Source organism: Aotus nancymaae, unplaced genomic scaffold (assembly GCF_030222135.1).
Source record: "Aotus nancymaae isolate 86718 unplaced genomic scaffold, 86718_ANA_hifiasm-v0.15.2.pri h1tg000020l, whole genome shotgun sequence".
Taxonomy (NCBI): Eukaryota; Metazoa; Chordata; class Mammalia; order Primates; family Aotidae; genus Aotus; species Aotus nancymaae.
Genome location: NW_026988432.1, coordinates 63,358,695 through 63,380,249, shown reverse-complemented (window position 1 = coordinate 63,380,249; position 21,555 = coordinate 63,358,695). Strand labels below are relative to the sequence as shown.

Genomic DNA, 21,555 nt, shown 5'->3' with positions numbered 1-21,555 from the left:
CTGTTATTTCTAGTACGATAATCAGGGCAACCTCTGCCTTTCAGATGTCTCCTTATGAGGATGAGCCTTGCCGCGCCTGTGACTGTGACCCTGTGGGGTCTCTCAGTTCTGTCTGTATTAAGGATGACCGCCATTCTGACGTACACAATGGTAAGTACTTGATTCATTTTTTGTGCTTGTAGTTGATTTTGTGTGTGTGTGGAATATTTGCACATACTGGAACTATTACCATGATGTAGCCGGTTTGTAACATGATTCTTTATTGATTCTTTTGTTCACCAAACATGTATCAAGCACCTACTATGTGTCAGGCAGTTTTTGAGAACCTTGGAATATGTACCTGACAAGATAGTCAAAGTCCCTGCTCACGGAAACACTAAACAAACAAGTTGATGGGTAATATAATGCCAGGTTGAGAGGTAGTGTCATGGACATAAAGCAAAATTAGGACTCATGAATGGAGGGAGATGGGGTAATGAGGTGACAGTGTTGGGGTGATGCAATGACATTTGAGCAGATAATTGAGCACTGGATGAAAGAGGAAATGAGGCTTATTTTAAAGCCACGTGTGGAACACAGTAAATAGCATTGCTCTGCTTAGCTTTTAGAAGACATTCGGAGGGCTTCGGCATATATCATTTCACAGAGCAAGCAAGTCCTCCTGTTAACTTGGTAAATGTCAGAATTCTTTCCATTTCAAAAACTGGCAAATTGACTTGCAAATATCAGAGTCTCCTGCATAGGTTGCATCTGTTCAAAGACTCCTGTGACCCCATCAAATTCTCAGCCACGGGCAGTTAAAATGGATCTCGACGAGCAGGGATGGATAGGGCCCCTAGGAATGGGTAGGGTAAATTACCCAACCGACTGGATTCTTACGTGCAACTGATGATGGGATGATGATGATAATGATAAAGATGATAGTAGTGATAGTGGTGGTGACATTTACCCTCAGTTGAGTTCATTTAAAAATATATATCTAAACTTTTCAACCATAGCAGATAGAAATTACTTAACCCAGGCCGAGGCGGGTGGATCACGAGGTCAAGAGATCGAGACCATCCTGGTCAACATGGTGAAACCCCGTCTCTACTAATACAAAAAACTAGCTGGGCATGGTGGCGCATGCCTGTAATCCCAGCTACTCAGGAGGCTGAGGCAGGAGAATTGCCTGAACCCAGGAGGCGGAGGTTGCGGTGAGCTGAGATCGCGCCATTGCACTCCAGCCTGGGTAACGAGCGAAACTCTGTCTCAAAAAAAAAAAAAGAAATTACTTAACCCACTTTATAGGCAAGGAAACTGTAGCTCAGAGCAGTTCAGAAACGTGGCCGAGATGACACAGCTGGAAGGTTTCAGAGCTGACACTAAAAAAAAAGATAATACTTGCTGCTCTTGGCCACTTGCCTCTGTGCTTTTTTTTTACAAAACAGTTTTATAATTTACAAGGACACAGTTCTCCCGTTTGAAGTCTACAATTCCTTGTTTTGGCGTATTGGTGCAACCATCACCACAATCTAAGAGTTGAACATTTTCATCACCCCATAAAGAAGCCTCTTACAAACTAGCTGTCACTTATTACTTTCCTCCAGCCTTTTCTCCCATCCCCTCACAATCATTAGCCAGCTTTTTTTTTGCAGATTTACCTATTGTGAACATTCATAGAAATTGAACCATATATGTTGGTTTTTGGTGACTGGCTTCTTTCATTTAGTATGTTTTCAAGGTCATCCATGTTGTAGCATATATCAGTATTTCATTCCTTTTAATTACCAAATAATATTTCATAGTGTGGACATACCATGTTTTATATATTCATTTATCAGTTGATGAACATCTGAATTGCTTCTACTTTGGGGCTACTATGAATAATGCTACTAGGGACATTCATGTACAAGTGTTTTGTGGATGTATGCTTTTATTTTATTGGGTGTTTACTGAGGAGTGCAGTTGCTGGATCCCGTGGTAACTCTACGCTAAACATTTTGAAGAAGCGTCAAAGGGTTTTCCAAAGTCACTGTTCCATTTTATATTCCCAGCTCCCTCCGTGGGTTTCATCTCTGTTTTCTTTCTTTAAACAAGGAATAGGCAAACTATGGCCCATGGGCCAAATCCAGCACACTGCCTATTCTTTATGAATAAAGTTTTATTGGAACGGAGATAAAGCCATTTGCCTGTGTATTCTCTATGACCGTATTTGAATAACAATGGATGAGCTGAGATTGCAAATGTGGCTCTGAGGCCAAAAAGCCTAAAATAGACACTCTCTGACCCTTTACAGAAAACGTTTGCCAACCCCTGCTTGAAACTTCTTTTGCCTTCCTGTTGGGTCATTGCCATTGTTGTCTTTCTAGGGAAGTGGCCGGGTCAGTGCCCATGTAAGGAAGGCTATGCAGGAGAAAAATGTGATCACTGCCAACTTGGCTATAAGGATTACCCGAGCTGTGTCCCCTGTGGGTGCAACCCAGTGGGCAGTGCCAATGATGAGCCCTGCACAGGGCCCTGCCTTTGTAAGGTAAGTGGGGAGGTCAGAGACACTCCTGAGCATCCTTTGAGCTTCTTTGGAAAAGGAGTGTTTTTCATTGGCTCCAATGATTAGTCCTTGAGCAAAGTGGTAAGGTTTAAGCAGAACTCCCCTCGCCCCTTCTGAGAAGCATTACAAGCCACACCTAATTGGCTGTATTGTATGTGCTTGGACTTACGTGGGCATCTGGCTTGCTTTTTTTGTACCTCTGGTAATGATCATATATTCCAGAGGCATTTCTGTGACTTCTTAGAGGACACCAGACACTACATACCTTTATATTCCCACCTCTCTCTGTGGGTCTCATCTCTGTTTTCTTTCTTTTTTTTTTTTTGAGACGGAGTTTCGCTCTTGTTACCCAGGCTGGAGTGCAATGGCGTGATCTCGGCTCACCGCAACCTCCGCCTCCTGGGTTCAGGCAATTCTCCTCCCTCAGCCTCTTGAGTAGCTGGGATTACAGGCACGCGCCACCATGCCCAGCTAATTTTTTTGTATTTTTAGTAGAGACAGGGTTTCACCATGTTGCCCAGGATGGTCTTGATCTCCTGACCTCGTGATCCACCCGCCTCAGCCTCCCAAAGTGCCATCTCTGTTTTCTTTCTTTAAACCAGGAGTTGGTAAACTATAGCCTATAAGCCAAATCCAATACACTGCCTGTTTGTGTGAATAAAGTTTTATTGGAACAGAGCTGTATACATTTGCTTATGTATTTTCATTTCTTTTTTTTTTTGAGATGGACTCTGGCTCTGTCGCCCAGGCTGGAGTGCAGTGGCATGATCTTGGCTCACTGCAACCTCCGTGTCCTGGGTTCAAGTGATTTTTCTGCCTCAGCCTCCCGAGTAGTTGGGACTACAGCCCAGCTAATTTTTTGTATTTTTTGTAGAGATGGGGTTTCACCATGTTGGACAGGATGGTCTTGGTCTCTTGGCCTTGTGATCCTCCCACCTCGGCCTCCCAAAGTGCTGGGATTACAGGTGTGAGCCACCGTGCCCGGCCTGCTTGTGTATCATCTATGACTGTGTTCAACCAATAGAGACTGAGTTGAGTAGTTGCCAAAGAGATGCTATGGACCCCTGGCTTAATTCTATGACATTCTTTTCCAGCTTTGTATTTGGAGGAGAACCAGATTAGCATTAAATTTCTAAGAATACCAATTAAAGGCAGATATGTTATTTTTAGTTTCTCTTAAAAAGGAGTTGAATAGTCATAAGAAATGCATTAATGTGGTGCCAGTGAGGGGTTTTATTTGGCCTTATAATAATAACAATTTTCTCTTAATGCATAGGACATTCCATTGTACCTGTGTGCATATTCCCACCTGTGCAATCTTAGGCACATATGTATATGACTGGAAATAATCTTGAGCATTTACGAATAAGACAGAAGCTTCTATAGCTCTCTTCAGATTTTGAAATGCTTGAAAGATCAGTGAAAATGGAAGATTTAAAACAAAACAAAACAATTTAAATGGAATGATCGAGTTCTAAGATCTTCAGCCTTGTTCTTGACTACAAAATCAAATGATATGTATTTCAAAATCTCTGTTCTGGAAATACTGACTTTATGAGGCCTCACCTTTACTTTGCACGTTTATTTACCTGTCTCTGTGGACCACTGCCTGTCTTGTTAATGTCATTTTATTGTCTCTGGACACATTGGTTTCGAAAGCTAATCTTTTACCCCAACTTACAGGAAAACGTCGAGGGGAAAGCCTGTGATCGCTGCAAACCAGGATTCTATAACTTGAAGGAAAAAAACCCCCAGGGCTGCTCCGAGTGCTTCTGCTTTGGCGTTTCTGATGTCTGCAGCAGCCTCTCTTGGCCTGTTGGGCAGGTGGGAGGCGCTATCTGTGTGGCGGGATTTAATGAGCAGTTCGTATTGCACAAGCTCGCACAAGCTGTTAGGAGAAATAAGGATGACTTCCCCAGTGACACCAGTCGCATCCCTTTGCAGTGACACCAACGTGGGTCAAAAGCAGCCCTCTGCCCCTCAAGTTTCTTTATAGGTCATGTGCTTACTCCCACACACATTTCTCTGTAGAAAAAACAGGATGATGTGGCACTGGAGAACATGTCATGTTTCAGTTTCTTCTGTGGGGAAATGGATTGGGTAGGGAGGTCAGATCTTACCTCACCTGCCCCTGCTACTCTCAGGCCAGGGAGCACAGCGGGCCATGGGGCCAGGGGAGTTTTCCAGCTCCAAGAGCCTAAGGAGTAGGAGGCCCTCCAGTGGCAAGTGTGGGAACAGCAGCAGGTGGTACAGGGTTTATGAATGCAGGCAAGTTGTTTTGGGAACGGGGAGTTCTGGGGTGATGGGCTCAAGAGGGGTGTTCAGTGGTGGCTAGGAGAAGTGGAGACGGTGTGATGGCTGCAGGCAAGGCAGGAGCTTCTCGGTAGGAACTTCCCGCTGGTGACTGCTGTGGCTACCATACTGGGGGGAGTATCATCACTTCTATGTAGGTGACACATTGGGAGTATAAGATCTAGAAGTTATCTTTGTACATTTTTCAGCATTTGGGTAAAAAGCAGGAAGCAATGAAGAAGAGGGAGTCAGAATTAGCAACAGACATTTCGCTTACTGCATTTATGATGCTCTTTGCTGTTTTAAATCTGAAGTCTATACCCATGACCTTTACAGTTTTGCTCATTTATTTGCTTATACTGGGTCTGGATTTGGGGTAGTGAGACTTGTTCTCAGGCTCTCCTGGTTCTTTACTAGTGGAAGGGTCAAGGGTCATGAGGTTCAACAGCCACAGGTGTTTTGTTAATGCCACACCTAGAGAAGCTTTCTGGCCCATCTCTTCATTGTGAAAATATTACTGCTGCACTGGGTGAAATCTAAGGTAAGTTCTATTTCATACTTCAACATTCTTGATTTTTTTTAAGGTGAACAATATGTCTGGGTGGCTGGTCACTGACTTGATCAGTCCCAGGAAGATCCCATCTCAGCAAGATGTGCTGGGTGGACGCCACCAGGTCAGCATCAACAACACCGCAGTCATGCAGAGGCTAGCGCCCAGGTACTACTGGGCGGCCCCTGAGGCCTACCTCGGAAATAAGGTGCGTGCATCCCTGCAGGTAGTGACATCTCCAACAAAGATCTCAGGGAACACTGAGAAAGAATTTGTGCTGTCTGCACCATAGGTAGTCTTATAGGGCACCTGAGTGTCGGACAGCATTTCACAGCCTGTGCTTGCATCTGATGATATGATATGCAGGTTTTCTAGCCTTGTTAGACTTTATGTTGTATCTTCAAATAAGAACTTCTGCTCTTCTGGTCTGGCTCCCGAGCAGTGTGTGTGATGAAGTCTCATTCCCATCTCTGCGATAAACTTCCTGGGTCCCTGGACCACTTGTTGATGAAGTGTCCATCACATCCCACTTGGTTTAGTTTGCCGTAGGCTCAGCTGAGCGCTTCCAGGGCTTAGTGGAGGACCTGGCCTACAGAAAACAGCTCAGGGAAGGTTCTAGCAATGGAACTGCTGTGCTGCTCACTCACTTTCAGTATCGTGGCAGGCTGTGCTCATCTGAAGTTCACATTTAGGAACAGATGGAATAATATCTGCTTTTGTTATGTTTCAAGAAAATGCAAAATGGTGCTTCTGCAATGTGGACGTTGGTTTGTAGGGTTGAACCTTCCTTGCAATGATGTGTTCCCATTCCCCCTCCCCAGTTATGCCACGACTCTCCGGATTCTGATTGATCTGAAGTTTATTCTCTAGAATCCATCTCAATTATTGTAGCTCCCTGCTTGCCTTACTGGGGGTTTGTTTTGTTTTAAAGTAACGGCACACTTGCATGCTGGTGTAGTCTTGTAGCTTGGAACACTTCTATTTAATTTGATGGTTATATTTTCATTTTAAAGCTTGTTTTATGTATTTTTAAGAAGTATTTATTTTTGAAATTGTTTGTTTTTTCCCATCAAATTATAATCCTGCAACACGTGCTCTATTTATATGATTTTATCAGCAAAGTTCAATGATTTTTTTCTGTTGATATCACCTCTCCAATTTTATGGTGCAAAGTTGGGTTCCAAACACTATATTGCTGTCACTTACCTATCATAAAGAAAATCTTTATTTTATATTGAAGGACATCTTATCAGAAGAAATACTTTTAGTCCTTTCTCTAACTAGCAAATCAAACATGTTCTCTATTGTCCTACAAGGAGGATGCTGAAATCAAAATGTGGAGATTGTAGACGTGGGTCAAACTCCTCATCCCCTAAATTACCTAAGTGAAGTAAATCTCTATTGTGTGATTAACAAAAGTTTATAGTGATTGACCTTGTGGTCTCCAACAGAGTGCATTTTTCTTCTGTGCTTTCAAACAATGTCCTGCATTTTAGTGATATTGATTAAACAAAACATTTATAAATATACTTCCCTTTCACTGCCTTTAATGTGAATTTCCTTGCCTGTCATGGCCATGGGGACAGCTGGCAGCCTAGTTGTTTGCAGATGGATCCCAGTGACCACTTCCTCTTATTTGATTGTTGTTGTGATTGTTTTCCCGTTTCGTGTTCATTCTCGCTTAAACATTTCAGCTGACTGCATTTGGTGGATTCCTGAAATACACGGTGTCTTACGATATTCCAGTGGAGACAGTAGACAGTAACCTCATGTTGCACACTGACGTCATCATTAAGGTGATTGTTTTTGCTTTGATTTTGCTATAGAGCTTAGGGCTTAGTGGGATGATAGTTTATGACTGAAAGTGACTAGGTGAGGCCATCCCAGCAAGGAGCTGGTGGCCAGGTGGCCATTCAGCAGCATCTGGCCTTGTGTAGGGATGACTGAGACGGTGACTATGAGAATCTGTCTTTGAGCCCATTTCTGGAGTTGCCTCAGGACAGCACCTGCGGCTTTTCTCTTCATCCCCAGGGGGTACCCATCTTTTCACATTTAAAAAGGAAAGGGAGCTGGGTTTGGTGGCTTATGCTTATAATGTAACTGCTTTGGGAGGTTGAGACAGGAGGATCGTTTGAGGCCAGGAGTTTGAGACCAGTCTGGGCAACACAGTGAGACCTCCTTTTCCAAAAAATCTTAGCCAGGCACTGTGGCACGTACCTGTAATCCCAGGTACTCGGGAGGCTGAAGCAGGAGGATAGTTGAGCGCAGGAGTTCAAGGTTATAGTGAGCTGTGATCACATCACTGTATTCCAACCTGGGTGACAAAGAGAGAGCCTATCTCTAAAAAAAAAAATTTAAGTAAAAAGGAGACAAATTTTTGTTTTGACCTTGAATCTACTACTCTTTTAAGTCCCCTCTTCCCCATGCCACTTTGCCTCTCATGTAGGCAGTGCTTGGCAGTAAAGGACAGTAGATATGTTGCCATTTTTGTCCTCAGCCTCTGTCCCCATTCCCACATCCTCAGTTTCCATAAAAAGACCCAGCTCAGCCCCACTCAGGAGGGCTCCCCATGTGGTAATGTCCCAGGGTCGGGGGCTCGTTTGGGCAGAAACCCCTCCAGGTTCTCGTCTCTCATGTCCTTTCACCTGGAGCTATCTGCACTTCCATCTCTAGCCTGAACAATTGCAGACGCACACGGTAAATCACTGTCGTTAACAGCAAGTTGATGAAAAGCTGGAGCTATGTTTACACACTTTTTCTACTTCCGTACTTTAGTTAAAGATTAGAGGTGTCAGATGGGTTGCTTTGATAAAAGCTGTGGGCAACTGCATGACTCTATTTCTTTTCCAAGGTCCCAGCAAAGTACACAGCCTTTCAGTTTATTACCAGAACCCCTCTAAAAAGAATACAATGAAACACCTTTTCTCTGATAATTCTGGGCCAAGAGCTATATGCACCAATACGTGTTCTCAACGAGACTCTAGGCACCAATGAAAAACCATGTTGCTGAATCCAAAATTTGATTTGATTTTTTATTTTATCATTAAATTAAATGACAGAGACAGATATATTTTCTCTTGTTTTTAAATGTTAGGGGAATGGACTCACTTTAGGCACACAGGCTGAGGGTCTGTCACTGCAACCCTATGAAGAGTACCTAAATGTGGTTGGAATTGTGCCTGAGAACTTCCGAGATTTTAACAGCAAAAAGCAGATTGATCGTGACCAGCTGATGACTGTCCTTGCCAATGTGACACATCTTTTGATCAGAGCCAACTACAATTCTGCAAAAATGGCTCTTTACAGGTATGTACTGAAAATGGAGGCAAAACTTATGGGGAAGGTACTTCAATTTTATCCTTATTTATTAACATACATTTTAAGCTCAACATAGTTACATTCATTATATTAAGGACACAACTAAAGGAACTGGCTATCTTAAAAATCATTAAGTTTATAAATGTAATTTTATTGAAAACATAAGAACAATTGTCCACAACAAGCGAATCCAGTAGAAGACAGACTTGACGTTAGGATCAGAAACTTTCAAAGGGGGTTTCTGGGAAATGCCCGATGGGTTAGCAATTGTCTGGACCATATTGCATGTTTCTCCTGGTTCTCACTGTCCTAATGGAAATAGTCTTAGTTAATGGCTTTAGTTCTTTTTTTTATTTTGAGAGGGAGTCTCGCTCTGTCGCCCAGGCTGGAGTGCAGTGGCATGATCTTGGTTCACTGCAACCTCCACCTCCCAGATTCAAGCAATTCTCCTGCCTCAGCCTCCCAAGTGGCTGGAATTACAGGTGCCAGCCACCATGCCTGGTTAATTTTTGTATTTTTAGTAGAGATGGGGTTTCACCATGTTGGTCAGGTTGGTCTCGAACTCCTGACCTCAGGTGATCTGCCTGCCTCAGCCTCCCAAAGTTCTGGGATTACAGGCGTGAGTCACTGTGCCTGGCCATGGTCTTAGTTTTTACACAGTCCATTTAAGTGAATGTATCCATCGTTGGCCATTTTATTACTTTGAGGAGGGCGATTTCTGGCAATGCTGTGCCAAGTGTAAAATTGTATGCAGCTAGGCCAGGTGCGGTGGCTCACGCCTGTAATCCCAGCACTTTGGGAGACCGAGGAGGGAGAATCACAAGGTCAGGAGATCAAGATCATCTAGGCCAACATGGTGAAACTCTGTCTCTACTAAAAATACAGAAGTTACCTGGGCATGGTCGCGCGTGTCTGTAATCCCAGTTACTGGGGAGGCTGAGGCAGGAGAATCCCTTGAACCTGGGAGTCAGAGGTTGCAGTGAGCCAAGATCGCTCCACTGCATCCCAGCCTGGACACATAGCGAGACTTTGTCTCAAATCAAACAAACAAACAATTAACCAGGCATGGTCAGGCATGCCAGTAGTCCCAGCTACTTGGGAGGCTGAGGCATGAGAATTGTTTGTACCTAGGAGACAGAGGTTGCAGTGAGCTAAGGTCGTGCCACTGCACTCCAGTCAGGGTGGCACAGCAAGATAGTCTCAAAAAAAAAAAAAAAAAAAAAATAGTTGTATGCACCTAACACAAGCATAGCATGACACATTTAAGGATAATCTTTGTATTTGTGATAATTGAACGGACTAATTTTTCTGAGGTGCTTCCACCCCAAATAAACAACACAAGACCTTTCCCACAGTAGTCTGTGGGCAACAGCACGTCTCTGAAGGCATTTCCAGGGAATAATGATGGCTCCCGGAGAACATATTATTGTGAAAGACCTTTAGTTATTTACAAAAATCACATCACCCTTTTACTGGATTTAAATCTTTCAGGAGCCCATCTTCACTGAGGGGTGAGATGTGTTTGTGAGCATGAGTCACATAACAATCTGTTTGTAGGTTGGAGTCTGTCTCTTTGGACGTAGCCAGCCCTAATGCCATCGACCTAGCAGTGGCTGCTGAAGTGGAACACTGTGAATGTCCGCAAGGCTACACGGGGACCTCCTGTGAGGTGACGCTTCTCTTCTCTTCTGTTTTTTTCCTTTCACTCCTTCCTAAGGGGAAAACAGTGCACTGAAGGTGATGTCACGGCAAACATTTAAAGTCTGGCTTTAGCAACCCAATGGTTGGCTCAGACTTTTTGGCGCAATAGAAGTATTAGAAGTCACATTGTTTAAAAAAATCAGATTCCTCCACCAGGGATGGGCTGGGGCATCAGGCAATATTCTGACTTAGTGCTGCTCTCCTGCCTTAGTCAACAGGAAACTTGCAATACCCGTGCTGTTGACCATGTTTCTAAGGAGGATGGAACTTGATCATATTTGAACATTTGCAGATCACCAGCATGTGACGGGGGCAACTTTAGACAAGCCAGGCCTACTTTGAGAACGTCTGTGGCCCCTGGCTGGTTTACTTTGGTGGGCTCCACCTTCCATGTGAAATAAATGAAAATCCACCTGCAATCCTCAATAAATCTGTTGCTAAAAATATTTTGAAATTACTTGGACAAATGTATTGATACTAATACCATAACAAGAATAGACCATAAGACTCATCGCACAATCGTTAAGCGTGTGTGTGTATGTTTCTGCCTTTAAAAAGAAATAAGGAACTGGATTATGGTGATGGTTGCACAGCTCAGTCAGTTTTTTTTTTACTACAAATCATTGAATTGTACACTTAAAATGGGAGAATTTTGTAGCATGTAAATGATACCTCAGTAAGGATGTTTGAGAAAAAAGAAAGACATTTCTGTACTCATAGGCAACTGAGCAGTTTATGTTTGTAACATAGTGGAAGGAGGATGACTTGCCCTTCTCTTGCAGTCGTGCCTCTCTGGCTATTACCGAGTGGATGGAATACTCTTTGGAGGAATTTGTCAACCCTGTGAATGCCACCACCATGCAGCTGAGTGCGACGTTCACGGCGTTTGCATTGTGAGTCCCTCACTGAAGCTCAGGTGCCCTCTCCTCCCACTTCAGAGCCATTTGCTGTGTACAGTGATTTTTTTTTTAAAGTGCTTCCTCCATGGAATAACCCTGGCCTCATAGACCCCGAAGAAAATTTACAGATCTAAGCTCATATCATGAAATGTTTCCTGTGTTTTTTTTTTTTCTTGAAAAAAGTTACTTTGGTAATAGTGGAAAAGGGATATAAAATTTCATTATAATTTCTTTATTAGAAAAATATAAAGTAATTGTTTTTATTTGCTGAGGCTATAAAGCAATAGAAAGGTAGAAAATGTTGTCTACTTATTAAATAAAAAGGATAGGATCTTTGAGATGGAAGTGCTATTAGTTATTTATTTGAGGCAGGGTCTTACCTCGTCACCCAGGCTGGAGTGCGGTGGCACCAACACCACTTACTGCAGTCCTGGACCTTCTGGGCTCAAACGGTCCCCCTTCCTCAACCCTCCAAGTAGCTGAGGCCACAGGCAATGCTAGTATTTTTTTTTATCATGATACTACGTAATATACCATAAGATGAATAAAATATAATCATACTCACTTATATACCATGCTTTATAGTTAGTTGGGATAAATTCATGAAACAGGTACCTCTTTCACACAATACGAGTTGAAACAGGGCTTAAGAAATAGGTAATCTTGAGGATGAACTATGGGGCAGATATGGGGCAGGACTTATTTTTTAACTTCAATCAGGAATTCTTCTAAGCTGTATGCTTTGAAGCCAGGCCACACTCTGGGGTCTCATGGGTTCGATCCCCAGAGGTGGAGTGACTGCATATGCTCATCAGCTGTACCCTGGTCACCTGGAAGGGAAATGTTCATGCTTTTTCCAAAAGGGATTGACTAAGTCACAGAGTTAGAAAAGCTTAATTACCAGACCCAGGGAGAAGACCTCAGAATGATGCCCAGGATGGCTTATTATATCTAGATTAATTTTGCTTTATTCTGTAAGTAAAGTTTTAGTTTTGCCCTTTGTTCTGTAAGCAAAGCCTCTGTAGGAATTGCGCGAAGGGGCGGCTTTCAGGCAGACGCAGTCCCTCCAGGATTGCTTTCCTCAGGTGCACAGCTGCCAACCGCTTAATGAGGTGGTTGCTTTTTTCACTTCCTTTCCTTTTCCATTTGAGTTGGCAAGGCCTCCTGCCAGCATTTGGGGAAGGGTGGGGTTGAGGGACAGCAGGCTGTGGTCTCTCATGCGTCCATTAATGTATATTTACAAATATATATACTCATAGTGAAAGTGCTGAATAGCAACTGGCCTTAAAGCTTTAATTATAATAAATAATAATTTCGTAGCTTTAAACATGTTTTGGAAATAATTTTAGATTTCCAAAGAGCTATGAAAGAGTTACAAAAGTACAGCAGGTTCTGGAGTAACCTTCCCCCAGTATCCCCTAATGCTGCCATCTTGCATAGCCAGAGTGTCATTATCAAAATGAAGAAGGGGCACAATGGGATTAACTAAACTCCACTCCACTTTCTGATGTCATCAGTTTTCCACTCATGCTCCTTTCTTTTTCTAGGATCAAACCCAGGACGCCATACCATTCAATGACCTTGTCTCCTTAGTCTCCTCTCCTCTGGGACAACTAGTTCCTCAGCTTCCTTGTCCTTCATGACTATGGCACTTCTGAAGAGCACTGGTCATTCTGTGGAATGTCCCTCAGCCAGGGCTTGTCTGATGCTTTCCTATGACTAGGTTGAGGTGATGCATTTTTGGCCAGAAGACATGGAGGTGCTATGCCCTCTCATTGCGACCAGAGGGATATGATATCATTGTCTTCTTCTTGGGGCTGTGAATGTGGGTCACTTGAATTAGGTGATGTCTGCCAGGTTTTTCCACTCTAAAATTACTATTTTCCCCATGTTTAACAACTAATGTTTCAGAGGGGCAAAAATAAAAAAAAATTATATTAGAATTTAAGGAAATACAAACAATGTGGTAGCATCATTTATCTGTTTCATCTAACTTTGCCTTTTTTCTAATCAATTGTTAAAAGAAGCCATTAATTCTTCCTTTCATGTAGTGGTTCATAGCCCTGGGCCTTGCATATAACTATCTAGCTTCCAGGAGTTGATTCTTTATTTACAGTTCATTAGAGACAAGGTTCCAGCTTCTCTTAGAGCCCCTGTTTTCTCGCTGCACTCTCTCTGCCCTTTGTTAGGAGAAACCTGTTTCTTTTCCTTGCAGCTTGGCGTGAGATAGAAAAGAGAGTGGCATCATGGGAAACTGAGCATGTCTTGGGCCCTCATGTCTTTCTTTTTTCAATCGAGAGATGTTTTTCCTCCTCAAAGAGGGAAACAGTCTTATTCCCTCACAGACCAGATCCACTGACAAGGACAGTCAGGTAAAGGGCTGGTGGCACACACCTGAAAACACACTGAAACAGACCCTCAACAGAACTACACATTAGTTTCCCCGAAGAGAAAGAGCACAATCTGACTCCTTTGTCAAAGAAAACAGACCATAGATATCTCCCAAATGAGCATTATAAAATATTTAAAAATGAAATTGCAGTTATTGTGCAGAATACTTTTAGCTCAACCATGTAACCCTTTACTAAGAACAGTTGCATCTTTTTTTTTTTTTTAAGACGGAGTTTCACTCTTGTCTCCCAGGCTGGAGTGCAGTAGCATGATCTGAGCTCACTGCAACCTCTGCCTCCCAGGTTCAAGTGATTCTCCTGCCTCAGCCTCCCGAGTAGCTGGGAGTAAAGCATCCACCACCATGCCTGGCTATTTTTTTTGTATTTTTAGTTGAGTCGGGCTTTCACCATGTTGGGCAGGCTGGTCTTGAATTCCTGACCTCAGGTGATCCACCTGCCTCTGCCTCCCAAAGTGCTGGGATTACAGGTGTGAGCCACTGTGCCCAGCCACATCTTGAATTAATTTGGATTCATTATCAAAATCAAGGTCCTAAGAAGGATGGGAAGGAAAAACGGTCTAAGACCCTGTTGTCTGAGGACCAGCGATGGGGGCATCGCCTGGGAGCTTGCTAGAAGTGCAGAAGCTTAGGCCCCATCTCAGACCCCCCGAATCAGAATCTACAGGTAACCCAGGTGCATTTATTAATATATTCGCATTCCAGTTTAGGTGCTCTGGTCTAGGGTAACCCTGAGTAAAACTGGTGAAGCCCTGGAGTAAAATGGATGTAATACAAATGCTTACAATTCCAAATTAAATGTAATAGACGGGAAAACTTGAATCAACCTGAGGAATGACGGAAATGTATATGGTTTAGAAACTGAAAATACTATATAAATTGCTAGAAGAAAAATGGCCAATAAAAGTCTGTAAAATGAGTGGCTCTAAGAGCAGGGGACAAGGGAAAGTGGGAACCGAGGTGCACACCAAGAGGAGCGGCTGCACAGGTGTGCAGAGCAGCCCTGCTCCCCTGGAGCCTGTCGCTGCCCTGGGGGTCAGTGCTGCCTGGTCCTGGCCCCAGTGCCCACCTCCCCTCCCCTGCCCTTTGCTCCTGCACACCTCCTGTCCACCGGGTTCAGCACAACTGCACTTTCTTTCAAAATGTTTTAAATGACGGGGAAAGTTTTTCATATTTTTTCACGTGTGTACCATTTCCAATGCTCTTCATCCGCTGGTATAAATCCATGCTTTCGTCTGGTAGGTACCACCTTTCTGCAGCCTGGGTTGTTAGCCTTTCTCTAGGGCAGATCTGCTGGTTGACAGATTCTCTTAATGCTCCTTTATCTGAAAAAGGCTTTATTCTGCCTTCAGTTTTGAAATTGATTTTTGCAGATTTCTCTTTCAGTTCTTTAAAATTGTTCTGTTAGCCGTGGCTTACATGGCTTCAGTTGAGAAGCTGGTGGTCATCTGTGTATTTCTGTGTGTTATTCTGTCTTTTTTCCCTGCCTGCTGTTAAGATGATCTCTGTGTCCCTGGGTTTGAACACGGACTATGCATTGGTGTGGATTTCTTTATGCTGGGATTTATTGAGCTTCTGAATTTGTGAGTTTGTAGCTAACAAGTTACAAAAATTTTTAACTAAATATCTTTTCACCTTCCAGCTCCAATCTAATTGCACGTGACAATGATCCAGAGATGATGGAGGCTGGGTTCTTTTAAGTTGTTTTTTCCTCGAATTTGAGTTTCCGTTGTTTTCAAATTCACTGGTCTCTTCTCCTGCGATGTTGACTCTGATGTGATGCCCACCCATTCAGTACTTTGTTTTGGATATGGTAGCTTCTAGTTCTAAAGTTCCACTTGGTCCTACTTTATATATTGCATTTCTCTTTTCAAAGACTGCATTTCTCTTTTCAAAGTGTTTAGGTTTCCCTCAAGACTTTGAGCATGTTATTATAGCTTTTTTGTTTTTGTTTTGAGACAGAGTCTTGCTCTGTCGCCCAGGCTGGAGTGCAGTGGCTCACTGCAACCTCTGTCTCCTGAGTTCAAGCAATCCTCCCATCTCAGCCTCCCAAGTAGCTGGGATTACAGGTGCCCGCCACCATGCCTGGCTAATTTTTGTGTTTTTAGTAGAGACAGGTTTCTTCATGTTGGCCAGGCTGGTCTTGAACTCCTGACCTCAGGTTATCCATCTGCCTCAGCCTCCCAAAGTGCTGGGATTACAGGTGTGAACCACCATGCCCGGCCTATAATAGCGTTTTAAATGCCTGCCAATTCCATCGTCTCTGTGATTTCTGGGTATGTTTCTAATGACTTTTTTTTTTCCTGATTATGGATTTCTTTTTTTCTTTTTTCTTTTTTTTTGCTTCTCATGTCTAGTAGTTTTGATCCTCCATTTAAAAAAAGAATACCTCTTTATTTGGAAATAATTTGGAATTTACCCATGATTTGTAAGAATGAGAATGGTAGGTAGAACACCTGCCATTTATCTAGACTGCCCTTGTTACCATTTTCCCCTTTGCCTTCTTAATATCATTATCCATCTACCTATCTAATTACAATATGTTTTTCTAAACTGCTTGAGAATAAGTTGCATTGACAATGGCCATTTCAGTGTGTATATCATGAGAATAGGCTCTTCTCTTATATAACCACAGCACACTTATTAACTTAAGTAAATTTAACGCTGATACTCTGCTTTTTCTAACCTATCACCTGCTTCTCAGTTTTGTCAGTTGACCCAGTTATGGCCTGTATAGCATTCTTCCCTCCAGCACAGGCCCCCGGCTAGGATCAGGTATCGAATTTTATCATTATATCTCTTAGGCTCTTCAATAGGAAATGTTTCTACTGCCTTTTTTTGTATTTTATGCTATTGGCATCTTGAAGAATATAATCATTTTTTTTAAAAAAAATCTAATGTCCTTGGTTCTGGGCTCTTCTTTTGTTTCTCATGGATAATTCAGGCTGGAATACTTGGTCAAGGATGAGTCTCTCAGAGCGCTGCCAATGGGGGTCCCAGTGTCTGTTTGGCCCTCACTGGTGATGTTAATTCTGATTACACAAGCAAGGTGTTGGTCAGTTTCTCCACTACATACGAACTATTCTTTCCTTCTGTAAGTAAAAAACAGTTGGAGGCGGAGACCGTAAGACCACGTGCACATCCCACTCTTCATCAGAATTTCCGCTTAGAGGGAGCAGTCGGACTGTCTGGCGGAAGTGGCACTTGCTGTCATGTTTGCAAAGCCTTGACCCTCCGCCTCCACCCCTGTCGTGCTCACCAGTCAGAGACAAAGTGCTCAGGTTCCTCATTTATGCAAATGACACTTGCTGATATTAATCTGAAAACTGGAGGCCTTCCTCATACAGCTTAGAGTTTGGTGACTGGTTTTAGCATTTTGTCTTTTTTTTCCACTTGGACTTCAAGTTGCTTGTAGATAAATCTGAAAATCCTTTAAGACAATCTGAGCTGATTCTTCTGGTGCATGTTCCTAGGCGTGCGCACACAACACCACTGGCGACCACTGTGAGCGGTGCTTGCCCGGCTTCTACGGGGAGCCTTCCCAAGGGACCCCTGGGGACTGCCAGCCCTGTGCCTGCCCTCTCACCATGGCCACCAACAAGTAAGCCTCGGACCTCATCAGCAGTTCCTGCCGGCATGGCCAGGATTCTCACCCAGATGCCTACTAATGTCTTCAGAGAAAGACTTAGTGTGTAATAAGTGTGTGAATTTTGCCCAGTGGCAATGGATTTGGGTTAAAGACAGAGGGGTGGATTATTTTCTTGTAAACAAAAGTTTGGCGTATTAAAGTAGGCAAGAAAAGGTGTGTGCCAGCAAGGACAAATGTACGCTGTTTTCCTTCTTGGTTCTTCTTGGTTATCCACCGGGCTAGGAGGTAGAGGGGATACAGAGAGGAGTAGAACATTGTCCCTCGACTTAGGGAGTTTTTGATCTAATGCCCAAAATACGTACATATGAGGCTATACAAGAATAGTCTGAATCCATTCATTGATTCAACAGATATTTATGGAGTGCCTACTGTGTCCTGGGTTTTACAGCAGGTGTTCTGAATTGCAAACTGTTCTCACCTGGCTGTGGGCCCCAGGGGACTCACTGTGGTCATGACTGTAGTGAGGCCTGCCCATCAAATGGTGGGGTGGAGGGAGAGCAGTGTACAGCCTACCTAGGTGGGTGCAAGAAACTCTTATCTCAGACTTTCGGGAGAAGGAATTCCACAGGCAGCGTAGATGGGCGTTCCAGGCAGGTGGAGCTGGGCGTGCCATGGCAGGGCAGTGGGAAAAGGCACTGCCCCTTTGAGGAATTGCAGCAGGCCATGGAACAGAAGGCATGGAAGGGGGTGGAAGGAGAGGCAAGGCCTTGTCATCATGCTGGGGCAGGTGTGCCCCACAGGCCAACAGCTTAAAAGTCTCTTTGTCTCTCCCTGGTTTAACCTTTAGAATTCTTCCTCCACCTACTCCTAAAGAATTCCCCCAGGGATTTATATTTGAAATTCCAGTATATAAAAAGGATGCAATCAGGGTTACTTGCAATGAAACTGGGGGTGGATACTGTCATCTACCCTGCACAGGCTCTTTGGGACTTAGGAATAGGGTCTGAAGGGGCTTCAGTCAGCAGGGGGTCTCTGGAGAGCTGCAAGAGCCTCCTGACCATGTTGGGTTTGGGCGAGCTCACTTTTGCCCTGGTATGGGGAGGGCTCTGAGGCGGGGAACCCAGCATCCCAGGAGCACCCAAGCAGGCCTCCTGGAGGAAGCGTCAGCTGGGTTGGGCACTGGGGCTAAGCTGGATTAACCCAGGCAGAGGGTGGGAGAAGCAGGTGTGCTGTGGGCTGAGAACAAGAGGAGTAGGGAGGAGGGAGTGAGGAGCGAGTGTCGGTGCCCAGATCATGGGACCAGGAGTTGGTGAGGGATTGAGGCTCACAAAGTGGGCTGGGTGACCAGAGGCTCCAAGTTCTGAGCCAAGCAGGTCTCACTGAAAGTTTGTAAGCACAGGAGTGGTAGAAATTAAGTAGTTTAAATATTAAGAAATTCAGCTTCATTCACTGGAAAAATTTGTTCATTTCTAATGTTTTGACAGTTTCAGCCCCACCTGCCACCTCAATGATGGCAACGAAGTGGTCTGCGACCAGTGTGCTCCGGGCTACTCAGGAGCTTGGTGTGAGAGGTACTGTGCATCCACTGGCTTCAAAAGGCTGTGCTCACATTTTCAAAACTGAATACAAATTCTATGAGTTTATTTTTAAATGCATTGTTAAGTGTGGTTTTTGAATTTTGATGCGTAATTGTTATTTTATAGAATCATTGAGAACAATCAGTATTTCATTTTTTTAAATTAATGTTAAATATTGCTGGGAATTTTTAAAGAACGGTACTCTTTTCCCTGGTTAATCTGACTTTCTCATCAAGAACAATAGGCTGGGGCATGGTGCCCCATGCCTGTAATCCCAGCACTTTGGGAGGCCAGGTGGGTGGATCACCTGAGGTCAGGAGTTCGAGACCAGCCTGACTAACATGGTGAAACCCCATTTCCACAAAAATACCTATATATATATATTAGCCAGGCATGATGGCAGGTGCCTGTAATCCCAGCTACTTGGGAGGCTGAGACAGGAGAATCGCTAGAACCCAGGAGGTGGAGGTTGCAGTGAGTGGAAATCGCACCATCGCACTCCAGCCTGAGAGACAGAGTGAGACTCTGTCTCAAAAACAAAACAAAACAAAACAAAACAATGACAATAGGAAGCAGCAAGGAGACAGTATCTGTAGTTGACACATTTGAATATTCCGTTGCTCCTGGCTGTTCTGGAGATGACAGGTGGTTTGGTTTAGTAGCAGTCTTCTGGCTCCTGAAAGCCAGTGCTGGCTTTCCCACGTGTGAATCTCAGTGCCCAGCTCTGGCTGAGCCTGGAGGAGGCTGTGTGGCACCCGGAGTGGTCAGGGGTAGGTCGGAGTTGGCCCTGGACACGGGTGCGTGTCCACAGGATTTATGACTCATTTTGGACACTCTCCCCCTTCATCACGATGGGTGAATGCCCGAGTGTGAAGTCATATCCCTTTCACAGTAAATCTCAGGGAAGAGTCAGCCTGATTTATTAGCCATTCAGGGAGTCCCTGGATAGTGCAGTAAGGCCTTAAGTAATTGCATTTGTCTGATCCCGCTTTCAATCTTTGATACAGATGTGCGGACGGTTACTATGGAAACCCAACAGCGCCTGGCAAATCTTGTGTTCCCTGTGACTGCAACGGCAATGTGGACCCTGAGGAGGCTGGTCACTGTGACTCGGTCACCGGGGAGTGCCTGAAGTGCCTGGGGAACACAGACGGCGCCCACTGTGAAAGGTGTGCTGATGGGTTCTTCGGGGACGCTGTGACAGCCAAGAACTGCCGTGGTGAGTGCACCAGCATGAAGGCAAGTCGGCTGTCTAGCACCATAGGAAGTCTTCAACCGTCTACTTGCCTGTGTCAAACAGAGCCCAGCTTAGGAGGCCTCATTCTCTTGAGGGGTTACTTGGGTTAATGCTGGGTTTCTGATCAAATACAGACCCAAGCCCCAGTTCTTCCCTAGATACCCTCTGCTGAGCTTGGTTAGTCACCACCCATAGGGGTCAGTGGCCTGGAAAGGTGCAGCCTGCTGTTCCAGCGGCCAGCGTGACTTGACAGAGTTCTGGCTCTGCTCCCGGTGACTGAAATGAAAGTGGGGAAGCTCAGAGCCTGTTACATTCGTAAGGGAGATGCTTCAGGGGTTGCATGAGGCAGATAGGATTCCAAGATGAAGGGTGCGAAATGGTAAGACTGTAACCCCGGAAACCGAGTAAAGCACCCTGTGACGCATCTTAGCCTTCTGCGCCGAAACTACCTGACCCCCACGTCGTTCTGCTGAATTTGAGCCTTGAAATTACGGATCATGGAGAAAACTAGATTCTCCTATACTGCAGATGACCTGGCCAGAGGGATGATTCAGCCCTCAGATATTGAAGGAGTGAATGAACAATAGTGGCAATTGTAAATTATTTTGAGTATTTCATATAAATGCCAAATTCATACTATGATATTACAACGTAGGGACACAAGAGGGCACCAGCGATACGGAAAACGTCTTTTTCCGAGGCACACACAGGTGGAGAGACTGGAAATGTTTTATAGCCCTGGGCCAATCAAACTGATCTTCAGCAGGTGGCCACCTTGCCTGGCTAACATACCAGGATAAATATGACAATGGAATTTCTATGCTTCACAGTTAACAGAATGTTTGTATCATTTTTTTTTTTGAGACGGAGTTTTGCTCTTGTTGCCCAGGCTGGAGTGCAATGGCACAATCTCAGCTCAAGGCAACCTCCACCTCCCGGGTTCAAGCGATTCTCCTGCCTCAGCCTCCTGAGTAGCTGGGATTAGAGACACCCACCACCACACCCGGCTAATTTTGTATTTTTAGTAGAAACGGGGTTTCTCTGTATTGGTCAGGCTGGTCTTGAACTTCCGACCTTAGGTGATCCACCCGCCTCGGCCTCCCAAAGTGCTGGGATTACAGGCGTGAGCCACCACACCTGGCCCCTTTGTGTCATTTTCATGTCACTTCTTTTCATCTTTACTGCAAGCCTTAGTGATTCATTCCTCTGTTCATTCATTGTTTATTAAGTGTCTGGTATTTCCCAGACACTGTACTGTGACAGGTAGTTGGGAAATTATGGTTCAAGTCTGCTGAGAAGCTACAAATGTTGATGGTATAGGGGGAAAAACACACCTAAGGATCCAGGCGTTGGAGTCTGACTAATGTGAGTTTGATTCTAGGACCAACTGTGTGACACTGGGCAAATTTATTAGCCTCTCTGAGCCACTATTTTGTTATTCATAAAATGGATATA

At 44.2% G+C, this 21,555-nt stretch overlaps 1 protein-coding gene across 1 annotated transcript; it reads left to right on the top strand.

Annotated features, from left to right (window-relative positions):
• The first annotated feature begins 44 nt into the window (after positions 1-44).
• Positions 45-20,210, top strand: LOC135276026 (laminin subunit alpha-1-like). Its single transcript, XM_064378946.1, has 11 exons — positions 45-150; positions 2,352-2,512; positions 4,214-4,354; positions 5,407-5,580; positions 7,067-7,168; positions 8,467-8,678; positions 10,248-10,359; positions 11,174-11,284; positions 17,171-17,298; positions 18,771-18,857; positions 19,871-20,210. Exons 1-11 carry the CDS (start codon positions 45-47, stop codon positions 20,208-20,210), a joined length of 1,674 nt encoding a protein of 557 aa, XP_064235016.1.
• The last annotated feature ends 1,345 nt before the right edge of the window (positions 20,211-21,555 follow it).